Source organism: Emydura macquarii, unplaced genomic scaffold (genome assembly GCF_026122565.2).
Source record: "Emydura macquarii macquarii isolate MOO-44397 ecotype Brisbane River unplaced genomic scaffold, CSIRO-AGI_Emac_v2 contig_2292, whole genome shotgun sequence".
NCBI lineage: Eukaryota > Metazoa > Chordata > Testudines > Chelidae > Emydura > Emydura macquarii.
The window spans coordinates 3,816,403-3,840,959 of NW_027132429.1; the positions used below are offsets into that span (position 1 = coordinate 3,816,403).

A 24,557-nucleotide genomic window follows, 5' to 3' on the forward strand; every position below is an offset into this window, starting at 1 on the left:
AGATGATGTACCTTCAAAGGCAGTTTCGTACTTCGATGTTAAAAATCCATTTTGTTTCTTTTTGAGATGAAAAGAGTGAAGGATGCTGGCTTTGCTGCCACTATTGCCTCCTTTTTAATCCTAAGCACTGAGCTAAGACAACTGCGGTGAAAGGAACAGCACAGATACAGTGTGTCATGAATCCAGTGTGACAAAGAACAGAACTTACATGCACTCTCATTGAAGTCAGCATCTCATTGAAGTGCAATGAGAAAGTTATTTCTGGAGTCTGTAAGTTGCCTCTAGGAAGCTAACATTTTAGTAGAGAACATCATAATCTGCTCTGCAAAAGTATTTTGTTAAACATAAAAGGGTAATTCCTTTCCCCACGTAATTAGATACAGCTTTGTGTTTCCCGTAAGGGAAGCTGAAGAGTGAATTTCTTGTACAGACTACTGAACAATCTAAAAGCCCCTTTTGGTAGTGTAGATTATATATACACCATGTGGTTTGCGTCTGCACATGCTAGCATCTCCCCATTTGTCCTCTCACTGACTCTCCATTTCCTTTCAAATTTCATCTGAAAATATCATTTCCCTTTCCCTCTCTATTATACTGATTTGGAAATCAGCTAGATTTATAAAGGTTAAGTCACTCAGGAAAAGAAACCTCATTAAAGATGCAAGCCACGCTCTTTCCATTCAGAATGAGGGACAGCTGTCATTCAGAGGCATATTTCCATAGGAGATTTGGGCTATGTGTCTTTTTTTATTCACTGTCTTTAGTGGGTTGAGGAGGTGCATTTTGAATAGGAAGAATAAATCACAGGCTGAATTTTTGCATGGTCATTACTCAAACCTCAAACTCCACTGTTACAGATAAAGCACTGAATCTCTGAGGCAGGACACTCAGAGGGGAGTGTCTGGCTGGCACGGATTTCCATGGATTTCAGAAAAGCAGACTTTGACTCCCTCAGGGAGCTGATGGGCAGGATCCGCTGGGAGGCTAATATGAGGGGGAAAGGAACCCAAGAGAGCTGGCTGCATTTTAAAGAAACCTTATTGAGGTCGTAGGAACAAACCGTCCCGATGTGCAGAAAGAAGAGCACATATGGTAGGCGCCCAACTTGGCTTAACGAAGAAGTCTTTGGTGAGCTTAAACACAAAAAAGAAGCTTACAAGAAGTGGAAACTTGGTCAGATGACTAGGGAGGATTATAAAAACACTGCTCAAACATGGAGGCATGAAATCAGGAATGCCAAAGCGCAATTGGAGTTGCAGCTAGCAAGGGACGTGAAAGGGAAAAAGAAGGGTTCCTACACGTATGTTACCAACAAGAGGAAGATTAGGGAAATGTGGGCCCCTTAAAGAATGGGGGAGGCAACCGAATGACAGAGGTTGTGGAGAAAGCTGAAGTACTCAATGCCTTTTTTGCCTCTGTCTTCACAGACAAGGTCAGCTCCCAGACTACTGCACTGGGTGGCACAGAATGGGAGGAGGTGAACATCCCTCAGTGCTGAAGGAACAGGTTCAGGTCTATTTAGAAAGACTGGACATACACAAGTCTATGGGGCCAGATGCAATGCATCTGAGGGTATTGGCTGATGTGATTTCAGAGCCATTGGCTATTATCTTTGAAAGCTCATGGCAATTGGGGGAGGTCCCTGATGATTGGAAAAAGGCAAATATAGTGCCCATCTTCAAGAAAGGAAAGAAAGAGGATCCAGGGAACCACAGACTGGTCAGCCTTACCTCAATCCCTGGAGAAGGTCCTCAAGGAATCCATTTTAAGGCACTTGGAAGAGAGGAAGGTGCTCAGGAACAGTCAACATGGATTCACAAAGGGAAAGTCATGCCTGACCAGCCTGATTGTCTTCTATGAAGAGATGACTGGCTCTGTGGATGTGGGTAAAGCGGTGGACATGATATACCTTGACTTTAGCAAAGCTTTTGATACAGTCTCTCACAGTATTCTTATCAGCAAGTTAAAGAAGTATAGGTTGGATGAATGGACTATAAAATGGATAGAGAGCTGGCTAGATCATTGGGCTCAACAGATAGTGATCAATGGCTCCATGTCTAGCTGGCAGCCGGTCACAAGTGGAGTGCCTCAGGGGTCAGTCCTGGGGCCAATTTTGTTCATCTTCATCAATGATCTGGAGGATGGGGTAGATTGCACCCTCAGCAAGTTTGCAGATGACACTAAGTTAGGGGGAGTGGTAGATACCCTGGAAGGTAGGGATAGGATACAGAGTGACCTAGACAAATTGGAGGATTGGGCCAAAAGAAATCTGATGAGGCTCAACAAGGACAAGTGCAGAGTCCTCCACTTAGGACGGAAGACTCCCATGCACAGCTACAGACTGGGAACCGACGAGCTAGGCAGCAATTCTGCAGAAAAGGACTTGGGGGTTACAGTGGATAAGAAGCTGGATATGAGTCAGCAATGTGCCCTGGTTGCAAAGAAGGCTAATACAATATTGGGCTGCATTAGTAGGAGCATTGCCAGCAGATCGAGGGAAGTGATTATTCCCCTCTATTCGGCATTAGTGAGGCCGCATTTGGAGTATTGTGTCCAGTTTTAGGCCCCCCACTACAAAAAAGATGTGGGCAAGTTGGAGAAAATCCAGTGGAGGGCAACAAAAATGATTCGGGGGCTGGAGCACAAGACTTCTGAGGAGAGGCTGAGGGAAGTAGGCTTGTTTAGTCTACAGAAGAGAAGAATGAGGAGGGATTTGATAGCAGCCTTTAACTACCTGAAAGGGGGTTCCAGGGAGGATGGAGCGAGGCTGTTCTCAATGGTAGCAGATGACAGAACAAGGAGCAATGGTCTCAAGTTGCAGTGGGGGAGGACTAGTTTGGATATTAGAAAAAATATTTTCACTGGGAGGGTGGTGAAGCACTGGAATGGGTTACCTAGAGAGGTGGTGGAATTTCCATCTTTAGAGGTTTTTAAGCTGCAGCTTGACAAAGCCCTGGCTAGGATGATTTAGCTGAGGTTAGTCCTGCTTTGAGCAAGGGGTTGGACCAGATGACCTCCTGAGGTCCCTGCCAACTGTAATATTCTATGATTCAGAACCAACAATAATTTACATACAACAATCCATCACTGTTAACAGAAGTTTGACTCAGGATAATTTTAAATAAACCAGTTGAAAATACAGAAAAACAAGATGAGCTTCTATATGGTGGCAGTAAAATGTCAAATAAAGGAAAATTATTAGAGACAGTTTCCCTTCCTCCACTGAGACACCTGCAGGAAACCACTTATAGAGAGTAATGAAGTCCACTCTTATACCACAGCTCAGCTACTGCAGAATTCTCTGGGAGGAATGTGCACAGCTTATTAAATGCCCAACTGGGCATAAAAGCCAATTGCAGTTCTTTGGAGAGCTGCGTGCCATATCAGCCACCATAAAGATTCATTCATAAGCAGCATGCAGCACAGTCAATGGTTTTCCCTGGAAATAATTTTGGTACCAATCCCCCATTTAAACACCATGATACTAATTAAACACTAAACACTAATGTATACTTTATTATTTTCCCCTGTTAATAAATGAGGAAATCTGGACAAATATTTATATCTAAAGATAAATTTTGTTTTGCTCTGCCCACAAAGGAACTTTTATTGACTTGCTGTGTCAGGGCTTTTTGCAGGAACTGTAGGAAAACTGTTGGGTTTGTGCTGGACCCAGTTCACTCAGTGGACAATCAGTGACAAATCCCCAGGAGTCAACAAGCATAGGATCCACCTCTTTGCTAATGTAAACTGGTAAATTGACTTCAAGGGAGCTGCGTTAATCTGCAGCAGCAGAGAATTTAGCCCATAAAGTCCTTAAGTGTAATTGCAGCTTTTGCACGGGGTTAATCTCTTTTTTTTGGTGGAAAATATTTAGATATACTAAAATCCACTGCCAATAAAGGAAAGCATTGCCCATTTTCTCTCAGCCCTTTGATACAGAAGTAAAGGTAATACGCTTTCCCAGCATGACTAAACTATGACATATTTGAAAGCAGTTTCTTGGTGTATCTGGATTTCTGAGCCAAGAGATTAAACAAATTTCCATCGACTTCCAAATTAGTTTAGCAATTCCCCAAATAACTTTGGACCTGATTCTGAGACGTACTAATGGCAGTGAGAGTTGAGGGATCTCAGCACCTGACATAATCAGGCCCTTAATTTTTAAAAATTAACTATTTTGTGTTAAAGATCACAGGTGCAATTTTCAAAAGTGCTCAGTGTTGGTCTATCTCTGCTCCTATTAGAGCCAAGGGTAAAAACTCCATTGACTACTGTGGGAATAGAGTCAGGCCAACACTGAGTGCTTTTGCAAATCTCACCCTAAAGTTTTGTTAACATGAAAGAAGCTTGGAGAATTGTTTAGTCTCCCACATAACCAGCATCACAAATATTCTCTCTATAGCAAAATGGCTGCCTCCAATAAGGGGGTGCCACAATGACAATCACAATTTACATTATCTTAGTGTTCACATACATTTCAAGAGCTGAATATGCTGGTGCCATAAATCCACTGAAGTCAATGGAGTTACTCCGGCAGAGAATTTTGCCCTAAGTATACTGGTGGTGAGAAATGCTTCTTGTTTCTCAGGGTGCTGTGCTGAGACAAAAAGGGGTCTGGTTTGAGTTTAAGGCCAGATTTGAATTGATGGTGTCAACATGTTATTTGGACAATTGAATATTAAGCTAAAAACTGCACATAAAAAGAAAGGGGAAAGTGCCGACTGCCTCGGAATCCAACAGAAAGCTGTCCAAAGGGCTCTTAGTGAGTGGAAAGGATTTATTTCATGGGAACATGACTCATTGCATCTTCATGAATAGGCAAAGAATTTGCAGTCAAGACTACAAAGTATTGTGTAGTACACTTAACAGAACAACAATGCTATTGGAGCGTTTAGCTGCAGCTTAATTTTTCATCTAAGGAAAGTGGGATGTGTTCCTACGGCATTCTATAAAAGCCCACAACACTTTGAAATTCAGTAACAGACACTTCAGCAAAGCAGAAACCTGCTTCTCAGAAAGAAATTCACATACACTGAATCTTCCCTATAGATGCCTTGAAGAGAACATGATTTTAAAAATCTGTGGGTCAAAAGTTACTCAGGCAAAAAAAGTCTCAAGAAAAGCTCTTGCTGCTTTCAACAAATAAGGACTTGAGGCTTTGGCCCTGGAGTACCACAGCCCTGGAATGACCATGCCTCTAGGTAGTAATACTGAAGAACTAAGACAATACTAGTCTCATGTAGAAATACTTGTACAAGTGTCTTGGTTAACATGGAGCTTGCCTTTTGGAAGCTACTAGATTAAAATCTGCAATGCTGTTAAAAGAGAACTCTTTAATAGTGAGTATTATAATTCCAAATTTGTCTGTGCCAAGCAATGCATTGCTCAGCCCTGCCTTAGAAGCTTTTCGTCCCCAACTGCTGATGCAACACTTTATCCAAAGATAAATGCTTTAGAACAAGTTTTGTTTTTTTAAATGTTCTTCTGCTTGGCAAATAGGTCACCCATGGTCTCTGCTATCCACAATTACCAGGTGATTGTGACGGAGTAGTGCAGACGAGCCCTGAGCTAGACTCCTACAATGAAGAGTCCATGACGGAGTGGCCGTTCGGGGAGAGTATCCTGCGTTCTGGGATGTTGGACTTGACCGACGTAGGAGAGTATTTGGGATTCCTGTAGCAGATAAAGCAGAGGATCTTCCAGAAGGTGCTGCGCATCTCGCTGTCCCGATAAGAGTAGACAATAGCATTGATCACCGAATTGATCTCTGCCAGCAAGAGGACATATTTCTCCATTGCCAGCACATTGCAGCTCTCACACCCCAGGCCGTCCAGCAGCAGCAGCACCTGCCCTGGAGTCCAGCAGATAACAAAAGCACCTGGAAAGAGACAAAAGCCATTAGAGGAAAGTGAGACACCAGGACTCCTGCCTCTGCCACTGACTTGCTGGGGAGACTTGGGTCAGCCACTTGCCGCCACAGCTGGCTCGAAATGTTCCCCCTTCCCCCCAACAAAAAACAAAGATTAAAAAAATATATTCCCTTTTTTTTTTTTTTGGTTTTCTAGGGGGAATTTCTAGGGTGATTATCGGGCATTCAGAAACTCCTGCTATTTGCAGTTGTATTTTCAGTTCTGAGGCTGCCATAAACCACACACTTCCCCACTAGCATTCAAGGACATGGGGGTGTACCTTGACCTGTCTGCTGAAGGAGGGTGGTGGAGAAGGAAGAGTGCTCACTGGGAACTTTTCAACTATACCCTTTACTGGAAATCATCTGCCAGGCAAAAAAAAAAAAAAAAAAAAAAAAAAAAAAAAAAAAAGGCTACAGAGGATGCACCAAAAGGAGAGTTGGAATCAGAAACCTTTCATTAAGAGAAACTGGGGAAAAGACAGCACGGGTGGGGAGTCAGGGCAGCAGTAGCTGCTTTCTGGGCAAGGCTGGGTTCTCTGCAACTCCAATAAACTTCCAGGATCATTGCTTTGGCCCTGTCTAATTTCAGAGAGAAAACAAAAAGAAATTCTGCACTCAGCTGCATAGTAGCCTTGAGAACATTAAGCACACCACTGTGTCACTAAGGGAGGGGCAGATGTCCCCAGCTTGTGTGAGCCTGAGCTGCTGCAGCAGCTGGGTCCTCTGTCAGCATGTGCTGGGCCAAATTCTCCAGGGTGTAGCAACTACAATCGGGACCAAGTTCACTCTCTGTTGCCACTTCAGCACCTAAATGAAGAGGCTGGACTTTCAAAGGCAGGCAGCACCTGACGCACCAGGCTCTTCTGTCTGAACACCCGGACGTGTTTCAGTGCCTAAATGACTAACCATAGCTTCCTGTTTACAACCTGGGCTCACCATACTCTTCGAGGCTGTTGGGCCCTGTCCTGTGATCTCACTCTCATTCCCCAGGTACAAAAGCTTTGTCTAGGGGTTTATATGCATGGGAAAGTTATTTCAGAAAAAGGTAGGGTGTGAATTTAAATCGCTGTATCTGTTCTCAGGTAACAGCTTGCATTGGACACTCATTCAAGAATAAGAGTGTCCACACAGGGAATTGTTCTGGAGTTGCTATTGCTAATCCAAGCCCTTAAATGTCATTTAGGACAGTGGTTCTCTACCAGGGTTACCCGTATCTCTGGGGTTATACAGAGGTATTTCAGGGGGTACATCAACTCATCCAGATATTTGCCTAGTTTTAAAACAGGCTATATAAAAAGCACTAGTGAAGTCAGTACAAACTAAAATTTCATACAGACAATGACATTTATATTGCTCCATATACTATACACTGAATTGTAAATATAATATTTATATTCCAATTGATTTATTTTATAATTATATAGTGTAAATTAGAAAAAGTAATTTTTCAGTACTAGTGTGCTGTGATACTTTTGTATTTTTAGATCTGATTTTGTAAGCAAGTAGTTTTTAAGTGAGGTGAAATTTGGGGGTATGCAAGACAAATCAGACTCCTGAAAGGGGTACAGTAATCTGGAAAGGTTGAGAGCCACTGTGCTAGACAACAGAAACCCATGAGTTTAGGAAAGTCCATATTTGCCATCCATCTGGAGAACTGACAGCCCACCCATCCACTCTACTGCCTCTAATACAATGTGACACTTTTCCAACCCTAAAGCATCTTTCAAGTACCCCATATTAACAGTTCCCTAAAGATTATCCATTTCAGGAGCTTTCCCTCTTCATCATCCTCCACACACATGCACCCTTTCCTCAGACAGAACTCCTGAACACTGGCATTAACCAGATGCTTTCAGTTTCCTTTACTGAGCAATAAGTTGACTCAGTCTTGCTCTGTTTCCCCAAATTTTACAGAACAAGCACAGAGGGTTAATTATTGGGCCAAATATCTATTGACGCAACTCAAGTAGAGTCAATAACGTTACAGTAGCAGAGAATATGGCCCAGTTATGAATCACCTGGTAGCCATCTGCAGCTGTTGGGATCTGCTTGCTTGCAGGTCTGTCTTTGAAACAGCAGAGAGGCACACTGGGCAGGACAGGGCAATGGGAAGGCCAGGTTGCTATAAATGGTCTGACATTTAGCCTTCCTGGGCAGACTTGGGAACCCAGTCTAGGCGACGGGGCCTTCTATGGGTCAAAGATCGACATTCAGATGCCAAGGATGCCCTTGGATGATACCATCAGTGTGCCACCATCCAGCTGGACTTCCCATTAGGTTTGACCTGACGTACATCAGCAAAGATGGCAGCAGGTCAGAGAGGCCGGTGGTGATCCATCGGGCGGTGCTGGGCTCGTGGAGAGGATGCTGGCAGTCCTGGCGGAGAACTACTGCTGGAAGTGGCCCCTGTGGCTGTCCCCTTTCCAAGTCATGGTGCTCCCGGTCGGACCCGATGCAGAGGCATCTGCGAGATGTTCCACCAGGCGAGCTTCATGGCGGACGTCGATGCCAACTGGGGTGCCACGCTGAACCGGAAAAATCCGGAAAGCTCAACTGGCTCAGTACAACTTCCAGCTGGTGATTGGCAGAAAGGAGCTGCCCAGCCTCATGGTGAACATCTGCACCCACAACTGCGGGCAGCACAGTGAGCATGGGGCTGCTTAGGCTGCGGGATGCCTGGCTCAGGAACATCAAGGAGCCGTTCTGAGCTCATCCCCCAGGCGTGTCATAGGCTGGCCTCTCCAGGGGAGCAAGCGGCCATGTGTCCGAGTCAGTGCCTGGCCTGCCTGCTCTGTAGGATTGTGCTGGGCTTGACAATGGGTGTCAGGCCTCTGGGAAGATCCCTAGCCTGCACCACTGGTTTGGTGCCACTCCTGGCACAGGGAGGCTGAGCCAGCTGCTGTCCAGATGTTCGTCACTCTACGGCATCCCCAAATATCTGCATGCAGCGGTTTCCTCATCAGACATCCTGCTTCCCGGCAGAGTCCATGCCCTGGTCGACACAGGCCCTACGTGCCCCAGTGCATGCTGAGATCTACTGGAGCTGTGCCCACATCCACAGACCCAGGCCAGGAGCCGCTTTAGGGGCGGTGGGTTTTTGAGAGCGCCCTCCCCCCAGGCGAGAGGGGAAGAGGAAACGCACGTTGAGGCTGTAGCATGGCAGGGGCTGGACTCCCGCCAGGTGGAGGAAGATGGTTGGTGAAACACACAGGCCCACCTGCTGGCTCTGGTCACTTGCTCTCACGGTCTCAGGTCCCCCTGGCTGATTAAAATGTGTTTCTTCAAGTTAAAAAAAAAAAATCACCCTAGCCTGACCCATGCACATGACGCAAGTGCCTCATGCCATTTGCCTGCTCCATCCTTGTGCTCAGGCCAGGGCTGAGACTTCCACGGCACCCAAGGGACCATGCGTCATGCCCACGCGTGCTCACAAGCCTAAACAAGAACAGTCTGTCTTGCTGTCAGAGGCACACAAACAGCCTTGACCCCCATCTCAACTCCACTGAAATCCCCAAAGAGCTGCAACGGCATCGACTCCACAGAGGCTGTTATCTGCAGCAGCCCCATTAGGATATGGCTGTAGTCCACACTGTCTGGACTGAGAGAGGGATAATGTCTCCTGCTGCTCAGCCTCTCCTGGGGCTTTTAATAATTCACGCACAGACTGGAGTCTGGTCAGTAGTGAATCTGCTCTGCCATTCGCTCAGGGTCAGGGTCCTGGCCAGCACCCTTGGACTCAGGGGCAATCTTGCTGTTGATGTCAGTGGCAGCAGGACTGGGCCTTTCCTTACCCACACACTGCATCTTCTTTATCTCCTCCAGTCTCTTCTGTCCCCTTCTGTGTGGTTTCATTCCACGGCCTGTGCACCCCATTTTTAACATCTGAGCCCTACACGATACTGACACACAACTACCTCGCCTCACACAGCAGTTACATGCTTGCTGCCCTCCTTCCCTGTTCACGCACCCACCAGCCACTACACCCTGCAATGTGTAAGGGGCAAAATAATCTGTGCAGAGTCCAAGGTTGCAGAAGTCTGTGGAGCCAGGGCTAGGGGATGGAAATTATACCAGGGTTTTCATAGAGCAGAAAATCTCTGCATTAGCAGCTCTGTGTGCATCCTGCCAAGGGGTAACATTAATGGGTATTTCCCAGCTCTGAGTAGTTAAAAGAAAACACACCCACACATCTGAGCAAGTGGGGGAGAATTGGGGGAAAGAGCTGGCTCTGTCATTTCCTCCCTGATGTCAGTTCCATGATGACAACAGAACACAGGTTTCTATTCAGCACTGGTCAGGCCACATTTGGAATATTGTGTCGTTTTGGCCCCCTCCCCACTACAGAAAGGATGTGGACAAATTGGAAAGAGAGACCAGCGGAGGATAACAAAAATGATTAGGGGGCTGAGGCACATGACTTATGAGGAGAGGCTGAGGGAACTAGGCTTGTTTAGTCTGCAGAAGAGAAGAATGAGGGGGGATTTGATAGCAGCCTTTAACTACCTGAAAGGAGGTTCCAGGGAGGATGGAGCTAGGCTGTTCTCAATGGTAGTAGATAACAGAACAAGGAGCAATGGTCTCAAGTTGCAGTGGGGGAGGTCTAGGTTGGATATTAGAAAAAGTTTTTCACTAGGAGGGTGGTGAAGCACTGGAATGGGTTACCTAGGGAGGTGGTGGAATCTTCATCCTTAGAAGTTTTTAAGGTGCAGCTTGACAAAGCCCTGGCTGGGATGATTCAGTTGGGGTTGGTCCTGCTTTGAGCAGGGGGTTGGACTAGATGACCTCCAGAGGTCCCTTCCAACTCTAATCTTCTATGATTCTATGCCAAGGATTTCAAGGGAGCTGCCAATTCCTCTCTTTCTCCCTCCATAACCCCCACCTCCCCCATGACAGGCAGTACGCTCCCACTCCTCACAACGAGCAGATCACATCCTCTTGGCCACCAGCTCACCTCGCTCTCCCCCTGCTGGCTTCCAGTTCAAGGAGCAGGGAATGGCTTGAATGGCTTGAATTTCTTTTCCCCCACCTTAGACACGCAGCTAAGCACCATCTGCCAACAGCCCTCCCACCTTCTCAGCATGAGGCCTCCAAGTCCCAGTGAAATTAGCCAGTCCCGATAACACCCACCCAGGGTGGAGTTAGCTATTGTTCTAGGGGGATGGAAAATAATTTGCCCTGTTCCTGACTGCACAAAATAAATAAAACAAAACGTGTTCCAGCGCGGCTGAACTTGTCTACAGCATCTTCTGATTGATTTCCAGGCAATCATGGGCACACTGCTGGCAGAAGAACACATCTGGGCAACAGTAAATGGCTATGGCAGGAACGGACACCAAATCCTAGCACCGCTATTCGCAAGTTGCAACAGAATGTGAGAGCTCATTCCCTTCCAGCACACAACTCAGATTCCAGCTGGCCCCTCCTGCTTCTTGGCCCAGCTCTGCCAGCAGGAGTTTGCAGGGAGTAGCCTCTGTTTACAGTTTGAAGGTTGCCCTGACTGAGCAAATTCTGCACTTATCAGGAGAGATTTGCAAGCTGGACAGAGTGAGGTCAGATCAGAGCTGGGCTGCAGAGGAGCTTCACATGTTGATTTCTTTAATTTCGATTAAGCACTTTAGAATGAAGGGTGGGAAAGAAAGTAATAAATACGAGAGAATCTCCCTGCACTGGCCCTGCTGTAGCCAGGCACCCTGCACCAAGGTCCTGGCATGCAACACCTCCACACGCTGCAGGGAAGCATGGCCATCACAATACTCAAATACATTGCACTGACGCATGAGCACTGCGGCCTGCATGGCTAGAATTACAAATAACATTCCACAGAGGTATGATGCCTTTCAACCCAAACTCCCTACAGACACATACACTCAGAAGCACTGATATGCAGCTGCCACTGGGGTGCAGGGCAACAGCTGCAATGCACAACACTGGCCAGGAGAAAGGGACAAACCTTGGGCCAGATTCTCCCGGTGTACTTGGTGCGAGACCTCTGTTGCATTCAGTGGAGCTTCACCAATTTATACCAGCAAAGAGTTTGGCCCACTGACTCTCATTGAGTCTGGGGGCTTTAATGTTTCTGCAGAGCAAACAGGACCTGAGTTTCAGGGTCTCTGCAATGATATAATTCTCAGAGCAGTTTCAGTAAAAAACTTCAGGCAGGACCCAGGCCAGGAGTTTCAAAGAGCCTATGGGAGATACATGCCCAAATCCCACTGACTTTGGACCACAGCTGGGCATGAAACTCCCATGGCCCATTTGAAAATACCAGACTAAAATTGGTTTATCATCAACCTCGCCATCTTTTATTACAGGATATAAAGAAACAGGGCTCAGTGTAAGGCTCCGCATCAGTACAGCTGCTCCGAACTCCACTTGAGTCCATAGTGAACTCCCCCCTTATGAGATCAGAGTACTTAAAACAGAGCACTCATCTGCCAAGGGCACTGCCCCCCAGACAGATAGACGTAGTGTGGGATATCAATACACTACCTACATTCCCGTTCTGAGCTGGACAAAGCTCAGCATTTACTGTCTGATGGAACATCACATCTTTCCCCCCCCAATCTCAGGCTCTTATAAGAGCAGCAGCTGCAGAATGGAGTCATGTTAGCGTAGAATGCAGAGAAGAGAATCTGGGGGTTGTGCTGACAGATTTAAGTTGCTCCAATTAAAGGCCAGGTCAAATGCAAATCTCGCCTCTTTAGCTTGGCCTTCCTGCCACCACAACAAAGGAAAGAAAGGTAGAAGGAAGGAGACAGACAGGGATGAGGCAAGGAGTGAAAGGAAGATATAAATGATCATTTCTCCATTTGGCTGTCAAAACAAAAGAAGTTACACTGGACCACATGATGGATTTGATACTGCGTATGGTGATTCTGGAAGACATTCAGGTACTACAACATAGGGAGATAGATAGAGCTTGTAATTAATTTGGTTTATTTAGACCGATGGTTAGTCCAATGATTATGGAATAAGGTATCTTGACTACACCAGACGTTTCAATAGCTAACACCATGCTAGAAGTGGTTCATAAGTTCTCCTACCTAGGATCAACTGTATCAGATAACTCACATTGGAGAGATAGCTCCCACATTCAGCCAACTAACCAAATGTATGTCGGATAACACGAAACCAACACTGAACACCCAGATACAGGTCTACCAGACACACGTTTCAAGCATGCTGCTGTATGGTGGTGAGACCTGGACCACCTGCAGCAGGTGAGAGAGAAGGCAAAATACTTTCCATAGCCACTCTCTTCACTGTATTCTAAATATCGAGTGGGAAACCAAAGTTCCTGAAGCCAAAATTGCCAAGCCTTATCACTACTCTCAAATACAGACATCTCCTTTGGCTTGGTCATCTTCACTGGATGGATGATTGACACATTCCAAAGGATCTTCCGTATGAAGAATTTGCAGATGCTCCAAGGTCAGTGGGCCAACCTAGGCTCAGGTTCATGGACATTTGCAAGAGGGACTTGAAAAACTTTCAAAATCGACACCCCAAGATGGGAAAATGCAGCAGAGAACAGGCTACACTGGCCCCAAGGAGGCTGGAGAGAGATGGTTGAGAGAGAGGAAAGCAAAGAGAGCAAAGATGAAAGTGCAGCAGGTCTCTAGTGCCCCAGCTTCATCCTCTGACTCTGTGCATTACACCAGCAATATTTGTGGCAAGGACTGTCACATGAGAATTGGACTTCCTTAATCAGCATGACACAGTAACAGGACTGCTCTGGCACCGTACATCACTGTCTTTCAAGACAGATAGCTAGTGATCAGTCCCTCTACAAAACACAGGCTGGGCCACTAAAACACACTGAAGACACTGATAAAAAAAAACAACAGCCCTCTTTTTACAGTGCAGCGGGCTGGATTTTTAGCCCCTCCACAGCCCCTTTGCACTGAAAAGCTGACAGGTCCGAGGATGCTCCCAGCCTGAAGGAATCCTCCCGTGGTAGATAAATGGTGTAGCTGGATCTACATGCCCCTCCTTGCAGCCTCCAGGGTATGGTAGAGACACTGGGGGAGAGTCTGGAAAAGGGGACACAGCCATAGTGTACTGATACCTTAGTGTTCCCCAAAACACCCCTTTGGGAACCACTGCAGTTGCATATAGGTTAGACCAGTCCCAAGGCTGCTCTAAGTTACACCAGGGGCCAAACCATCCCCCAGGAGAGCAGGGAGGTGGCTCAAAACCACTTCCCCCCATCTTAGCTGCATGGAGCACCTCCATCCTCCTCCCCACCCACCCCCAAACAGCTGGGCAGACAACAGAAGGAGCCCCATGGCACCATTCAAAGCAGGAAACAACTTACTGAGAATGATGATGACAGTTTTGATTAGATTGATCATGGTCTCCTTGTAGCGGGGGTGGAAGCTGGTGTGCTTAGACATGCGCGTCATCTTCCTCTTGACGTAGACGAAGATGTGAGTGTAGACCACAACCATAATCAGGAAGATGAGCAGGTTGGAGATGGCCCAGAAGGTCAAGTAGCTCCTGCTATAGAGGGGCGCCATCCTGGAGCAGTTTCCCAGGTCGCACAGGCAGTGCCAGCCGTAGGATGGAATGAGGCCCAGCAGCAGGGCTGTGACCCAAATGCAGCAGATCAGGATCATCACCCGCTGGTTGGACATTGAGCTGTGCAGCTGCATGGTGAAGACAGTCTGGTGCCTCTCCACAGCGATGGCCAGCAGGTTCACCACTGATGCGGTCAGGCTGGTGTCCAGGAGACTCTGCCTGATGAACCAGGTCCTTAGGGAGAGCCCCGCTGTCCTGGGCCCCGTGTGGAACATGAGGAACATGTAGGCAATGCCAGCAAACAGGTCTGCTGCCGCCAGGTTCCCCAGCAGGTAGTAGATGGGGTAGTGGAAGCGCCGGTTAAGAATGATGGCACTGATGACCAGCAGGTTGGTCAGGAGCACAATGACACTGACTGTCAGGCCTAGGGCAACAACCAAGACATCCTTGTTCCTCCAGTAGGAGGTCAGCTCCTTCTGGCTGTTGTTGTAGAAAAACCCCACAGTCTCATTGTCGTAGCAGCGTCTCATCTTTACGGTCCCTGAAGACAGGAGAGAGTAATGTTAGTTCAAACACTGCATGCAAAGCAGCCCAGGTCATAGCCCCTGAGAGAGGGGCCTGGTCTGCACTCAAAAATGACATCGCCCTAGTCATGGCACTCAATTGTGAAAAATTACGCACCCTGAGCACCATGGTTAGGTCGCCCCAACCCCTGGTGCAGACACAATAGGTCAAAAGAAGAATTCTTCCACTGACCTAGTTACCAGTTACCAGTTAGCTCAGAGAGGTGGATATACTACAGTGATGAAAGAGCCACTTCCACTGCTGTAGTGTTTCTAGAGAAGGTTTACCCTAATATACAGAACAGGAAAGAGCATAGATAAGACAAACCTCCCCCTCCCCCACATCCCCCAAACCAGATGCCTGATTCTCCATTGCCTTGTGCAGCCATTCAGTGCAAGGTGTGCGATGCTGCACTATTGTAAGTGACTGCACAAGATGCTAGGCTGCAGAGCCCAAGGAGCATAACTGACTCCAGCAAAATCATGCTGAGGATGCAGCACAACTCCGGAAACAGATCAGGCCTCAGATCTGATAAGGGATTCCTCCTCAGAACTATCTGCTCCCAGACCAAGCAGCCATGTGTGGAAGACAGAACTGCAATTGTTATTATTGCCCCAGCTGTTCTACTTCAGACATTTAAAATAAAACACAAACCTCTGTGTTATCGGTCAAACATCCAACAAAAAACTGACAATACCTTTGATTCTCTGCAGCTGTCACCCACGCCCCAGCGCTGCTGCTCCTGACTTGGTGAATGCACAGCTCTTAAATTGGTTGCGGTTATTTTCTCTCTCAATGCCTGATGGTAACTCCCAGCTGGTCCTGAACTCCACTCCACTGTTTTACTAATCTTCTAAAGGGGGTGGCCAAGGAGCAGATGTGCACTGAGAGTCTGCGCTCTAACAGAGCTTGGCCAAAGAAGCTAAACTGATGCAGAAGGTTCAGCAAAATAAAATGGATCATGGGGCTGGATTTTTGAAAGGCCTGGATAACTTCATTGGCAATAACAACACCTTTAACTATTCAAGGCAAGATATTGGTACAAGGGTAATCAAATCTCATACTCCAGGATATCAACTAATCCCCTGCCTGGGTCAGGGAGCAACTCTCTCCCACCCCTCACCCATGCTGAGCACATCACAATTGACTAGGAGCCTGATCCAAAGCCCACTAAAGTCCCTGAAAAGACAGAGGCTCCAGATGCATTCTAGTGTCGGGAAAGGCTGTTCACCTGTCATTGACCCTGAGGTAAAGGCTGCTGGTGGAAGCAGGACATGGGACCAGCTGGACAATGGGTCTCCAAGATGATAAATTCTACATGCTAAAGCATGTACCCCTTTCAGATTTTAAAATGCACTTCTCGACTGCCCTGTGTAAGTCCAAATAAAAAATCTGGCTGAAGTCAATGGGAATCAGGTGCCTTGAGCAGATGCAGAGTCAGATCCTAAAAATGGAAACTGATTTATATGGAAAACCACTAGACGTTTTAGGGAATTATCCCAATAGATGCCAAGCACCATTAGAACTCCAACTCAGTGTTAGGAATGGGTCTGTCTTCTCTGGAAGACAGAATTTTATTCTCAGGATCTTTGCACCCCAGGCTAAGCAGGGCTCAACTTTTCCTTTGATAGCACCTCACTATAGATGCAGGGAAGATTCAGCAACTACGATGGGGTTGGATTTCCCACATACTACCAGATGTGCAATTGTGCATCGTTTGTCCATCAGGGCTCCATCTAGACTCCTGCACCTAGGGACTGAGCCCAAGTGACAATGTGAAGTCTCTAGAGCAACATCTCTTGCTCAGAATGGTTCCAACTCCCCTCAACCACAACTGCAAGCCTTAATTTAAATACCTCCTGCTGACCTCACAGGCCTTTTCTTATGCCCCTCACCTGCCTATTACCCTTCCTTATCTAGAGCTGTCTTCCCCATTCCCTCACCACTGTGGGTGCAAGAGCCTTCTCCTCTGCAGCTACAGCTCTCCAAAACAGCCTCCCTACCTCTCCTCCATTAGCTTCCGAAACAAACATGGAATGACCACTTTGTCTAAGCCGCTTCCTTTCTCTCTCCCCTTCCCCTTCCCCGGCCCCATCATTTGTTGCTATTTAGCCACATGAAGCATCTGAGTTGCAATTTGCATGGGAGATGCTCTACAAGATGAAGGTGCATGGCACCCAATATAATTTCAAGCCCTATCATTATTTCCTTCCACAGCCAACATTCCATGCTGAATGACACAAAATGTTTGCATTGGAGACACTGGTGTTTGTGTTTTGCACAGAGGCTCTCCCCTGGCACCCGCCTGCATGAGTTTCCCCTGCTGTGTAACTGGACATCAGGATAATGAGGAGTTAATGAAGCATTCTAACCTCATTAAATGACTACGAAATAATAGCCCCATAAACAAGCAAGTGAGATCTGGAGAACCCTGGCCATTATGCACAAAAATCTACCAGCATCTTAGTGCTCTAACATGACTGAATGCTTCAAAAGTGGGAGTCAGTGCTCCCTGCAGTCTCTGGAAGGCTTCTTCCACCATAACAAAGCCACTTTCCTCATAACAAAGTAAGGCCATTAACATCTGACAATTTTTGCATTTATTTTTCCTTCTCTAGCACCTTCCATCCCAGGCTTTATAGACATGAACTCACTAATCCTCATTGCTTCTTATGAGCGAGGCTATTGTTACCCCCATTTTACAGATGAGAGTAATTGGTTAAATGGCTCCTTTCAAGCCACACAGCAAGCACGAGGGAGAAGAGAATAGAACCCAAGAGCCTGACTTGCAGTTCCCTTGTTAGAGTCATTCCCTTTAAAGGCACTGCTGCCCAAGACTGAGACTAGAGCCCAGGAGTCCTCACTCCTGACATCCCACTCCAGTCAGTAAACAACACTGCCTCCTTTTCCCGGATCTTTCAAAGTCTACCAGTGCATAACAGCAGAATTTGCTATGCTAACACTATGGCTGGTAAACAGGTTCTGAGGTCACTATAGCCAGTCTAACCTAGTTATCACCTGTGCCGCACCCACCTTTCCCCCCACACCCTGCTCATTGTGCAAACATGCAGAATGGTGGACAGGCCTGGAATTTTAGAGCACAAGCACAACACAGAAGCAGCCAGATTTAAAAGCTCAACTACAGACTCCAAGGAGGTAGGGGAGTATTATCATCCCCATTTTTACAGAGGGGGAAACTGAGGCACACAGCAGTGGTGGCCTGTCCCAGAGGTAGCCTGTGGTAGAGTCACAAGTTGAATCCAGCTCTCTTGAGTCCCCATCCAATGCTGTAACCACAAGCCCATCCTTTCTCTCCCTTCTGAGCCAGCAGCAGAGGCTGAGATGTGTGCAGACCCTGCACTCCGTGCAGCTATTCCAGGGCAGTATCTGGTCCACCCACAGCTCAGTTCGGGGTGGGAGCCCATTATGATATGCAAGGAAGGCAGGGGAAATTTAAAATGGCAATGCTTGATCAGCGAAAAGAGGGAATGATGGGAAGAAAAGGAGGAAAGATTAGGGCTAGACAGAGAGGAAACCACTGGGGGTAACAGACAGCTAGAGAGCCATGGCGCAGTGAAGAGCATCTCTTTGGGAATGGAATTGGTTGCAGAGGTTTTCAACCAGGGGTATGCATACTCCTGGGGGTACTTCAGAGTACAGCAGGGGGTATGCAGGCAACTGCAGCCCGGCTCCTGGCTGGAAGCAGGGACTAGGCGGGAAGCTGCAGCCTGCCTCTTGGCTGCACGTAGGACCAGGTAGTCACCTACCGAGGGGGCCTCCAGACACCTGTCTGCGGGAAGGCGTCAGGTCACGACACGCAGCGGGGATGGCGGGCACAGGAGGCTCCCAGCTGGGTGCCCCCCCCAGGCTGGGGGTGAAGCTGCCCTGTCTGAGCCAGCCCCGGGCTGCGGGGCTGGAGCAGGAGAGCCAGGCACTGCACAGCAGGTAAGTGCAGAGGGCAGGGGTGGCGGGTAAGTGCGGAGGCGGTGGAGCCCAGCCAGAGCCAGGTACCACGCAGCGGGTAAGTGCAGAGAGCGGGGGGAAGTGTGGCACCAGCAGAGCCTAAGTAAGTGCAGGGGGGAATCAGCGGGTAAGTTCAAGGGGGTGGGGGAGGGGTGGACTGAAACATTTACAGCTGGTTTCACAGAGTCTGATTAGCTCTACTCTTGGCCTTCCTTACCTAAAGTAAGATGGAGTAGTCCAGGATTTGTAATAATCAGGGACTGTGAAACCAGCCAATACCATGCAGAATCTATGTGCAGCCAAAGTTGTAATTAGGAGCTTTAAGAACTGCAATAGTGTAAATTAGGTATTATAGATACATGAAGAAAATGTGCTAATTTTAGGCCATTATGCCTTTTATTGCAACCGTGGTAACATCAGCTAGAGTGAAAACCATGAAGGGGTACTTCAGGTGAAACCTTGAGACCGTAGGGGTACGATTTCTCAAGAAGGTTGAAAACCCCTGGGTTAGGGCCTCACACTTCTTACTTCACACACCGGGCCTATTTCACTGTTAAGCAGCTCTCACCTCAGCCATTTGTGAAGCCTTAAACCAGCCAAAACAAAGGGGAAACTTTAGCAGAAGAAATAACAATAGGATTCTTCTCTGCTGAGGCTGCAGCTGTGGGGCAGGCCCCTGCCCACAGTGCTTGAGGGGATAAAAGGTGTCAGCCACACACACAGCACTTTATACATCAGCCAGCTGTATGCACCAGAAGCAGGTTTCAGATGCATTTGATTCAGCTGACATTTTGCAGTGAAATGTTTTTTTCCTAGCGTGCACAACGTAGATACTATGATGTGTGAGACAGACAGATCTCTAGAGGCCTGTAAGCCGTAGTCACCAAACACACCCATTCATACACAGTGCAGATTTTGTATTATTTCCATCAGAAGGCTACTGAAAACAAAAGTGAAATACTATCCATGTGTGCTAATGCATGTGGCATCCAGTTCTCATGCTTTTTCAAGCCTGAGAGACAAAAAGCGTACAGAGATCACGTTGTCTTGGATTTTCACCAGGGAAGGGAGACCAATCATATTTTGTTGAGAGGATTAAGATCTCAGCAACTATTTGTAAGCAGTGCTCTTGAAGCCCTCTTGGTCCCAGGATACTAGAGATATAAACTGGGTGAGGGGATCTCTTTTATTGAACCAACTTCTGTTGGTGAGAGCTTGTCTCTTCCCATCTCATCCAGCTTGTCTCCTCAGCAACTATTTGGCAGGCCCAATAAACTTTGCTATGCAGGCTGCGTGCTTTCATGGTTCCCTGGGTAATTGCAAACGTTCCTTCCAGAAACACTGAAATTGTATCAGTTTGCCTCCACTTCCACTTCCCCCTCCCTGAGAACACATCCTCTAAAAGTGAGCAGAGCCACCTCTCTCGTTACCAGCTGCTTAAGTAGAAAAGCTGAAGGTCTGGCTATGTGTAGTACCGAAGCATGGAAAACCAGTTCTTCAGCAATCACCTAAATGATAGGGTTTTAAACATGGCTTCAGACAAACACCCAGCTGGAGAACTAGGAAGTTTCAGAGCCTATTACCAAACCCTCCTGAAACGTAAGGAAGTTACAGGCTAAACCCCTGCAAACCAGCGAGCGGGTGGGGTCCCGCCAGGTGCTGACAAGTAATTGCTTGTAACTGTTGCTGGTAACTTCTCAGCTTTAGCTTTACAATTTACAATTAGGAAACAGACCTCGGAGCTCTGCATCAAGGGCGGAGACCGTCACAAACCACAATTAGACGAAACAGACTAAACAAAAGGCATCCAGCACAAGCAAATGGAAAACCAGGCCAGCGCCACGCTGCACAAAGGCGACGCTGGTTTCTGTTGTGGAGTTCCAGGCAGGGCCTTCCATCCTCGGTCAGAGCCGCACAAAGACTGGGCCTGAGGGCTGGGGGTTTGTTTGGTAACAAGAGCTACTTCGGGTGGGTAACAGCAACGCAGCAAAACACTTCTCTGCTGAAGGTACATGCCCAACCCTCTTCCCCATCACAGCATCTAGCACTGACTATTAATCACCCACCGGGAGTAACTGACCCTGCAGATAACCTACCCGTCCCTTGCATCACAACAGCGGACTTCCTCACCTCTCGCTAGACACGCCATCGCCCTCCTTTCCTCTCACAGTTCAAGCTGGGACAGGTTTGAACAGACAGCAAATGCCTAAACGGCCTTGCTTTTCATTTCTGCATGTTCAGAAACTCTGGAGGTTGCTGCCGATCTGCTTCGGGGCTGGGAGGCCATTGGAGCAATGAACGGACCACGGGCAGCCCGTGTGAGATGGAAAAGAACAGGGATGAAGAACTGAAATTACGCTCCCACTATTGCTCAGAACCAGAACAAAGGAGCCAGTGCAGACCAAATCCTCTCCGCACACGTGCTCCGGGCCAGCTCGTGTGAGCAGAGCCCGCAAAACACAAGTGGACGTTGTCAGACATTTAAAAACATTTAAACCTCAGTCGCAACAGCCTCCGACTCCAAAGAGGAACGCTCTTACCCGAAAGCACAACCACTGCGTCCGCAGCCGACAGCTAGCATCGCTCTCCCCGCCACAGGAAGCCGGAGCAGCTCCTCAGCACGGAGATCCCTGCAGGAGGCGAACTCATCTCCGAGCAAGAAGGAGCCCGCTGCTGCCAGGAAAGTTTCTAACAAATGCTATCCCGTCTCCACCGTCTGTCACGGGCAGCTTCGAAACACTCCTGGCTGACCCCGCTCCTCCTTCCTGAGAGACGGGAAGGCGAGGCAAGCAAAAGCAATGTAACTGGCAGCCCATCCTTCTTTGTGCCCTCCCCTAGGCGGGCCTTAGCACTCCGCAGACATCCACCCGGGAACTGTTTGTAATCCGCGGCTTTTGCTGCCTTTATCCAGGCGGACAAGTCATTCTGAGCAGAGCACCTCCACTTCTGGGGACGCTGCGGCACTAGATGGAGCAAGCTGCTCTGCTGATCTGCACTCTTGGCTTTGTGGTTTTTCTCCCTGCAGGGGAGTGCAGCTAACGGAAATTAATTTGGGATGGGGGTGAGGGGTGCAGTTCTCTTAATTCCCACCTCCAAGGCCTCACCTCCTGGTAATCTTCCATTCATTCAAATGCTGGACTCTGATCCCTTCAAAGTCAGGAGTGGTACAGATTGTCCTCTGGAGAGCAATGACAGGAGCCCCTGCCACCAAAGGAACCAGCTGTTTAGACTCTGAGATGTCCCTTTTCCCAGAGACTGAGCACAAGGCCTGACCTGGGGTAGCTCCCTTTCCTGGCTCAGTTTGAACCAATGCCCAGCCAGGTCACCCGCCTCTGTACTGTAATCCCCACAGCCTGGCTCTTCACAAGTGCAATAAGGGAAACTTCCTAATCCATGAGGAAACCCCTGGCACCTATGTTTTAACAGGTGGAGAGGGAAGAGCACCTCCTGTGAGATGGGAGATTCACAGGTGATCTCTCCCCTTTCCATCTCTCAGCAGGAGGCTCCAAGGGGGGGGGGCAGAGTCAGACCCTTTGCAGATTAAATCACCCCCACCTTTCAGAAGATTTCAGGAGATCTGACAGTGATTCCTTTAAAACAGAGAAAAAACACTGACCTACATTATTGCCTCCCCCTGGAACTCTTAGGCCTGGTATACACTAGAAAATGAGGTCAGTTGAACTGTTCCGGTCTGAGCAGCATAGGTGGTAGACAGAGCTAAGTCCCCGTGTAGTCTCCATTAGATCCATGGAAGAAGAATTCTGTCACCCTAGCTACTTCCTCTCAGGGAGGTGGATTACCTATGCTGACAGGGGAACCTTGCCCATCCTGTCAGTGTCTACACTGATACACTACAGCAGCACAGTGCAGGCTGCCACTGTAGCATTTTAAGCCCATATTCCTTCCATGCTTGTCTTCTGAGCAGTAGAAACTAGTGGCCCCAACTGAGGTCAGGACTCCATTGTGCTAGGCACTGCACATACACAAGTGAGACAGCTCCTGCCCCAATGAGCTCACAGTCCAAGCAGACCAGACAGGCAATGGGGCAGCAAAGGCAGAGAGGTGAAAGGACTCCCCTAAGGTCACCCCTCAGGACAATGGCAGAGCCAGGAAAAGCAGCCTGATCTCCCACATCCTTGGTCTGGATAGACCATACTACCTCTCACTAGGACAGCATTTCCCTCCCAACAGTGTGTGGCAAACAGGTGTGCCATGCAATTTTTTGAAAAAGTACATGTGAGAACAGGGGGGGGGAGCCACCTTCTGATTGGCTTTCTGCCTCACTGCTGCACCTCCTCCATGGGCAGAGTAACCAATCACAGTTAAGTCTCCCTCACTTCCCTCCTGTGTGAACAATGGGTTGGCTCCTCTCCCCTCCCTTCCCCTCCTGCAGTTGCCAGCTGGGGGTCCATGGAGCTTGGGGTGTGCCATGGCAGAGAAAAGGTTGGGAACCACTGCGCTAGGACCATCTCAACTACTGGGGACATTACACCACCAAGCACAATGTCAGTGCTTAACAGATCATAGCAACAGTAATCATTAATTAATTCAAGACCCAGTTCATGGAGTTTGCAGCTTGTATTCGTGTTCACGTGTCCCTGCTGAAGAAAATCCCTAGTGACTTCCATATTACCCACCCCAATCATCCATTCCCTAGGGAACACCATTCTCACTATGCACAGTCTCCCCCCTCTGCCTGTTGGATAGGTCACAGCTGGGTCTGGGGGAGCCAGGCTGAGATTTACAGAGACCCTGACACAAAAGCAGAAGAGATAGTGATAGAGAGGCAAGATGGATCCAAACAATCAGTAACAGGGAGGGTGGCTCCCTACTGACAGAGGCAAGGATGGATGAATGGGAAGATTAGGGCAATATTCCCACTGGCTTCAATGGGAGACAGATTGGGCCCCATAGCAGGAAGACAAAATTTCTTCAGGCCCCTAGAATCTCTTTCTGCTGCAGACTTCAAAGGCCAAAATCACTGCAGAGAATTCTGCAAGAAACAGCAGGGCCAACCAACAATGAATGAAGAGCCCCACCACCACAGGTGCAAATTCTGCACCCTTGAGCAGCAGATAGGCAAGGCACCTATTCTAGGCAACACTACATACAGGACTGTTCCATTAGGGTCCCTTGGGGAGATATTAGGACAGGGGCTAAAGACACAATGCCCATTAAAAGCAGGAAAAAGCCATGCTGAGCGAGATGCCAGAGTCCTTCCTCAGTTAATGGGGCTCACCTCTCTTTCCAAAGCTCAGTCAGGCTGCCATGAAGCAGTTAGGGCACAAGTTGGAAGAGCGATGACAGCGATGACATCCAGACTGTAAATCAAATTGAATACTTGATTGCAAATCAAGGAGGGATTTTGGTCCCAACAACAGGATCTTCAGCTCCAGACAACGTGTGGGTGATACAGATACCCTTTGCCTTCAGGGCCCTCAACAAGACCCAGCTCTTCTTATCAGTTTTTCCACAGCAGTTGGGGTAATTGCTGGGTGAAATTCTAGACATGCTGGTTCTGCAAATATTTTTTCTTTAATGTGTTGTATGTACTGCATTTCATAAACAATGTAAAATACCCAGGAAGAGCTTGAGG

The 24,557-nt window shown here is 47.9% G+C and overlaps 1 protein-coding gene across 3 annotated transcripts; it reads right to left on the reverse strand.

Annotated features, from left to right (window-relative positions):
* Positions 1–5,321: 5,321 nt before the first annotated feature.
* LPAR2 (lysophosphatidic acid receptor 2) lies at positions 5,322–22,414 on the reverse strand. Of its 3 annotated transcripts, none has more exons than XM_067560668.1 (3): positions 21,502–22,414; positions 14,232–14,975; positions 5,322–5,881 (listed from the first exon to the last, which is right to left on the reverse strand). In XM_067560668.1, the coding sequence occupies exons 2-3, from the start codon at positions 14,962–14,964 to the stop codon at positions 5,580–5,582; spliced, it is 1,035 nt and encodes a 344-aa protein (XP_067416769.1). In that variant the 5' UTR covers positions 14,965–14,975; positions 21,502–22,414; the 3' UTR covers positions 5,322–5,579. The 3 variants fall into 3 exon arrangements, with proteins under 3 accessions (XP_067416769.1, XP_067416768.1, XP_067416770.1); XM_067560667.1 differs by lacking the exon at positions 21,502–22,414 and adding an exon at positions 21,058–21,082; XM_067560669.1 differs by lacking the exon at positions 21,502–22,414 and adding an exon at positions 20,697–20,750.
* Between the last annotated feature and the right edge of the window lie 2,143 nt (positions 22,415–24,557).

Excerpts from the sequence above, each read along its gene's own strand:
- LPAR2 (XM_067560667.1), bottom strand. Across the intron at positions 5,882-14,231 it reads AACTGTCATCATCATTCTCA|GTGCTTTTGTTATCTGCTGG; the intron begins GTAAGTTGTTTC and ends GTCTCTTTCCAG.